Genomic DNA, 5774 nt, shown 5'->3' with positions numbered 1-5774 from the left:
CACACACACACACACACACACACACACACACACACACACACACACACACACACACACACACACAAGTTTGTTTGTCTATCCCCATGCAGACCTTGCATTGACTTCCATTCATTTTCATTCATTCCTACAGCCTAAGCCTGACCCTTTCCCCTAAAACTGACCACCCCAGTACAAGCCCGACCCTAGCTTAAAYTCAATTCACACTTTGGTCCTAAACCTAACACACAGCCAAAATCAGCAGCCGTACCCGTGGGGGCCATGGTTTGGTCCCCATGAGGAACATTGGGTTCCCACAAGTCTGTGTTTTTCTGGAAAATGGTCCCCATGATGTAGCAAAAATGTATCCACTCACACACTCGCCAAACCCCTTTAAATTTCCCACAGACTAAACCTTATTGGCAATTTCTGTAGCTAACAGAAGACAATAGGTTCTTAAATTGATGTCAAAGTTTCATGGGTTGAAGACTGATTGGAAGCTCTTACAACAACCCGATCGCCCCTTCCTCTCTGTCCTCTTCCTCCTTTATTATCTTCCAGTTTTAACTTCTGGTGTTTGTTTTCAGCTCCTGTCTGTTGGTTTTTATCTCCTGCGACCCCTCTCCCTCTGGCTAACCTCTTTCTCCTCTGTAGTAATTTACCTGCCTCCTCTGTCTCTCCGGCAGGACCGCTTGTATTTTGTCATGGAGTACATCAACGGCGGAGACCTCATGTATCAGATCCAGCAGGCTGGCAGGTTCAAAGAGCCCCACGCTGTGTGAGTACACCTCGTCTGTGCCGTGTAGGCCGTAATCCCAAGCAGATCGTGCAGATGTTTTACAGCTTAGCGATTCTTTTTGATTCTCAGGAAACAAGCCACCAGCGTGCCGTTTTAATTAGTTCCCAAAAGCTGCGCACGTCACGGCCAGGTGCACGTGTGCGATACAAGTGCGTGAAACGGTGTCTGTGAGGAGAAATTCAGTCTTCCCGGGTGGCTTTCTTCTTCATTTTTTTGCTACTTTATTTYCCTGCGAGCACACAGAATAGTGTCAGCGAGCAGGAATAGAAGCTCGCGAGGGAGCGTTGCTTCTCCTTGGGCACAAACACAGGGGAAAAGAACAAGTCTGTGATTAACACACACTCTGCAGGGTTGATGTGGGGAAGGTCAGGTGCTRCTTTAGTTTAGAGTTCTGGTGGTTTGCAATCATAAAGTCATCCAACTAGTTCTTCATTTTCTCCACTTCTTGACTTCTTTTCAATAGATTTACAAGAATTCATCAATTATGACTAATTTCCCAGGTCCTGGTAATGGTAAAGAAACCCACTGCATGATGCTGCCACCACTGTGCTTCACTGTGAGTCTGAGGTTTTCAGAGTGAGACGATTTTAGTTTCACATCATTTGAATACATAATTTACCGTGGTGAAGTTGAAACTTTTTGTCTGTAAGTAAACCCAGCATCATTTTTTATTTTGTCTGTGATTTTCAAAGATATTCAGAATATTTTACTTCTATATTATATTAATAATAATAATAATAAGAAGAAGAAGAAGAAGAAGAAGAAGAAATTTTATTTATAATGCTCTTTTCAATAATGAAAATCTCAAAGTGCCGCAAAACAACAAAATATCCAATAAATAGTAAAACTAACAGTAACACAACAATAAAATGACACTAATAAAAACATCAACCAAAGCTCAGAAATGGCCTCAAACTGAGCTAGAATAGGCCTGTTTGAAAAGAAAAATCTTAAAGATATCCAATGTTGACATTTATGTTTGAACTCATCTTTCTTGGGACTTTATTTAGTTGTTTTTTGGAGCAATTACAGCTTGTTTATTGTTTACAGTTTTTACAGAGATTGTGTGACCCAGTGTTGCAAATACCAAGTTTATTTTGTAACTTCTGGTGGAGATGGGCAGCTTCAGGCAATAGATTATTGTTCCAAAGAGCTCACATGCACGGATTTTAACTTTTTATTTTTCAGAATTTCCTTAGAACATATTTATGTGGGTTCATTACATGGATCTCAAAAACATTTAACAATAACAACTGAAAAGACTAAAAATTAACGCTTAAAAGTAAAAAGAAGGACATGGAGTGAAAGGAGGAAATGATTGCAACAGCTCGAGAGGAAATTTTGGATAATAGAGGAAAAGTCCCAACTCTCGTTTGGCGGGATTAATCAGACTTTTTTCTCCTGGACCTTATTTCAAACAAGTAACACAAAAAAAAACCTAATCAATAATTATCCTTATCGACTGATATGAAACTCTTATATCCCAATGCTGTTTTCAGCCATRTCTCCCAGCCACAGTGTGCAACTAACAGACTCTGTTTTCAATTGTAATGATGTCAACTTTTCGTCAGAATCAACAAGTCTAACAAACACTAACTCTGCATGTTTGATCCCATTGCCCCCCCCCCCCCCCCCCCCCCCCCCAATATCTGTTTATGAAACCCACTTCACAAAGACATTGATTATAAAGGACAGTGCAAACACAGCTCACTGCATGGTCAGTCTGCAGAGACCCCGCTTGTTGATCTTATCAGCTGCTCTCTGGCTCTGAGGAGACAGCGCTGACCTTTATGCTCTCACACAGACACACACACACACACACACACACTAATTGCCCCTCTGTTGTCCTTTCCCTCAGCCTTCCTCTAATTGGCATTGTTGTTTGTCTTGTGTTGGTTCTGTAGCTTCTACGCTGCTGAGATCGCCATCGGTCTTTTTTTCCTCCATCAAAAGGGCATCATCTACAGGTAACTGAACAGAGTTTAAGTGCCTGTGAGGTCAAATTTTTGTAATACAAATGAATGCACTTTTGAAAAGATGTCATTGACAAAATATTGCAAAAGAAATTTCATGTCGCTGAGATGAACAGTTGTTGAGATATTTGCCTGTAAAGTAACAGGAAGTGATGTCAAAGGGGAATGTCTGAATGTGAACAGAGCAGTGCGACAACAGCCAACAACCCAGACTGTAGAGAAGAATCTGATGCTTCTTAACATTATTTTGAGTCACTATGAGAGAGATGAAGAAGAGTCAGAGTTCAAATTCTATTGTTTCAATAAACAAAGACCAGGGAGCTTTGTTTGTTAACAAGTTCCACTTTGATGTCACTTCCTGTTTCACTTTGGCTGAGTCAAGTTCAAAAGAAAATAGGCCAGTTATGGGACAAAATGGGTAAAATTGTGTGTATTGTTCCAACTTTCTTAAATATAAGGGTGTTTTCTTTGACTTTTTGTATTTGAAAAATACAAATACAAGTGTCACAGGCACTTTAATGCATAGCAATGACAACAAACCAAACATGGTCACATCTGCAAACCACTGTGTTATGGTCTGAATGCCTAGGAGTGACTCAAAAGACACATAACATGGAATCCAGACATTTCTAACAATTTTAAAACATTTAATAAAAATAAATCATGTTGAGATGAAACAGGGAGTTGAGAGCCAAAATCAACAAAAGACAAACCCAACTAAAGCAAGGAAGAAGCAGGAACCAACAGATATCAGACCAACACCACCAGCCTCTCTGCTCTTCCCTCTCACTCATCTAGCAGGCGGGGCTTGTTTCTTTTAGCCAATCAGACCTGGAAACAGATCATGTCAATCAAACCATTCACAAAAACAAAACCGGCACACTGGAAACTTCTACCCTGTGCAGTTCCACCTCTGGTCCTGTTTCAGTCTAATAAGAGAGTCTGTGTTCTTCATTTCATCTGTCATGCCTGTTACAGTCGAAGCTAACTGCTGCACATTTAGAAACGTATCTGGAGCGATGCCTGTGAGCTAATTCAGCTGCTGAACTCAAGCTGCTGCTTCTGATCCTGCTCACACGCTAATGTGAATGTAAACAGAGGAGCTGGGAAAGGTTTTACTTTTGTTTGTTGGGTAATTTTTTTAAAGAAAAAAATAATTCACCTTTAGCAGATTTTGAAAGTATATTTTATGTGTAGTTTTTTTTGGAGTAGTCATCAAGAGTTAGGAAGTTACCTGCAACAGACAGCAGCTGGGGCATTTTCAATGTGAAGAATCAGAGAACTTTTCCGATGAATAAGTCAGGCTATTAGATCACCTGAAGAAAGTAATTTAAGAGTGAGTATTTACTATTAGACATAACATAACACAGTTTTTGTATCACTTTTACCTCATATTCCTAGCAAACATGATCCATTCTACAATTCTGCATATTTTATGCAGACTACAGAGTACGTTCCAACATGGATGGTTTTCAGTCCAATCAACCAGTTTCCTGCAAACAGATTTTCACCCCCAAAAAAACATTTATGTAAATTATTTTAAATCATTTAAGATTTTGAGGTTATTAATGTGCTTTTAACACAAACCCCTTCTGAACAGTGGTTTATTAAAACCACGTGAACCTCGCTGATTTGCCAAACCTGAGATAACTGATTGCCCTCTACTACAGGTAAAATGCTCAGAAATAGTCCATGCAACCCTGCCTTAATAAAATCTACTCACTCAATGATGAATTTGAATTTAATTTTTGGAGATAATCCCACAYGCACACACACACGTTTGTTCTTAAACCCTCTGTGGGGACCTTCCATTGACTCCCWTTCATTTTTTTGGAAATTTTACATCCTGACCCTGACCATTTATCCTAAATTAACCTCACAGGTACCTACCTGACCCTAAAACTAACCTAAACTCAATTCACACCTTGGTCCTAAACCTAATAACCACCCCCACAAAAAATAAATAAATAAATAAATATCGACCTCCAAAGTTGTGGGGACCAGGCTTTGCATCCGGTCCCCATGAGGCTGTATTTTTTCTGAAAAATCGTCCCCACCAAGTAGCAAAAACAAGGACACACACACACACACACACACACACACACACACACACACACACACACACACACACACCTTAAGAGTTTCTCCGTGTTAGGCTTAAAAAAACAACTTTTCCACTTGACCTGGAGTACATATACAAAATGCTAACTAAATTAATGCAACTATAGCTATATCTATCTTTTTTTTTCTCTCATCATCATTTGATTTCTGCGTAGAGATCTGAAGCTGGACAACGTGATGCTGGACTGTGAGGGCCATATTAAGATAGCAGATTTTGGGATGTGTAAAGAAAATATGAATGATGGAATCACAACCAAAACATTCTGTGGAACACCGGACTACATCGCTCCCGAGGTAAGAGAGACGTGACCAGCTTCATCATTACAGGCTTAATGAAGCGTGGGTTTAAGTATGACCTGATGGGGGTTTTTTTTTAGGATATGATTAAATATTCTCCTTTTTTATGATGATTGCAAATTAACAAGGTATTTATTTCAGATTATAGCCTACCAACCTTATGGAAAATCGGTGGACTGGTGGGCCTTTGGAGTTTTGCTGTATGAGATGTTGGCCGGACAGGTTGGTCCATGAGTTTCTGTGTCAGTGGTATTTGTATTTACCTCTGTGAGCTGATAAACCAAAGACTCCCAACAGTTGCCTGAAAAAGCTGCAATTGTGTCGTAAAATGTCATCTGTTAAACTGTAGGGCTGTGTATTGGCAAGAATTTGGCGATACGATACATATCATGACAGAGGGGTCACGATACGATATATCCCGCTATATTGCGATACTATAAGCAAGGCGATATATCACGATATATTGCAATTTTTTTGTCCAAAAATTATATTAAATAAAAACCTCTTACTGGGAGAAAAAATGAAAAACCAAAATTCATTGTCTCAGAAAATTCTAATCTTACATAGACATGCTTTTGATACATTTAGCTGTGTTCTGCTTTGTATGT

At 39.5% G+C, this 5774-nt stretch overlaps 1 protein-coding gene across 1 annotated transcript in view; it reads left to right on the top strand.

The window, feature by feature from the left end:
* LOC106516520 (protein kinase C beta type) overlaps nucleotides 1-5774 on the top strand; it is a gene marked incomplete at its 5' end in the record, with an annotated part of 140900 nt that overhangs the window by 100961 nt on the left and 34165 nt on the right. The window contains 4 exon segments of the mRNA XM_014006922.1: nucleotides 663-754; nucleotides 2680-2742; nucleotides 5025-5163; nucleotides 5308-5388. Of these exon segments, the coding sequence (XP_013862376.1) occupies nucleotides 663-754; nucleotides 2680-2742; nucleotides 5025-5163; nucleotides 5308-5388 (375 nt within the window).

Source organism: Austrofundulus limnaeus, unplaced genomic scaffold, assembly GCF_001266775.1.
Source record: "Austrofundulus limnaeus strain Quisiro unplaced genomic scaffold, Austrofundulus_limnaeus-1.0 Scaffold38, whole genome shotgun sequence".
Classification (NCBI taxonomy): domain Eukaryota; kingdom Metazoa; phylum Chordata; class Actinopteri; order Cyprinodontiformes; family Rivulidae; genus Austrofundulus; species Austrofundulus limnaeus.
The sequence above is the reverse complement of the archived record's forward strand: the minus strand, read 5'-3'. Positions and strand labels throughout refer to the sequence as shown.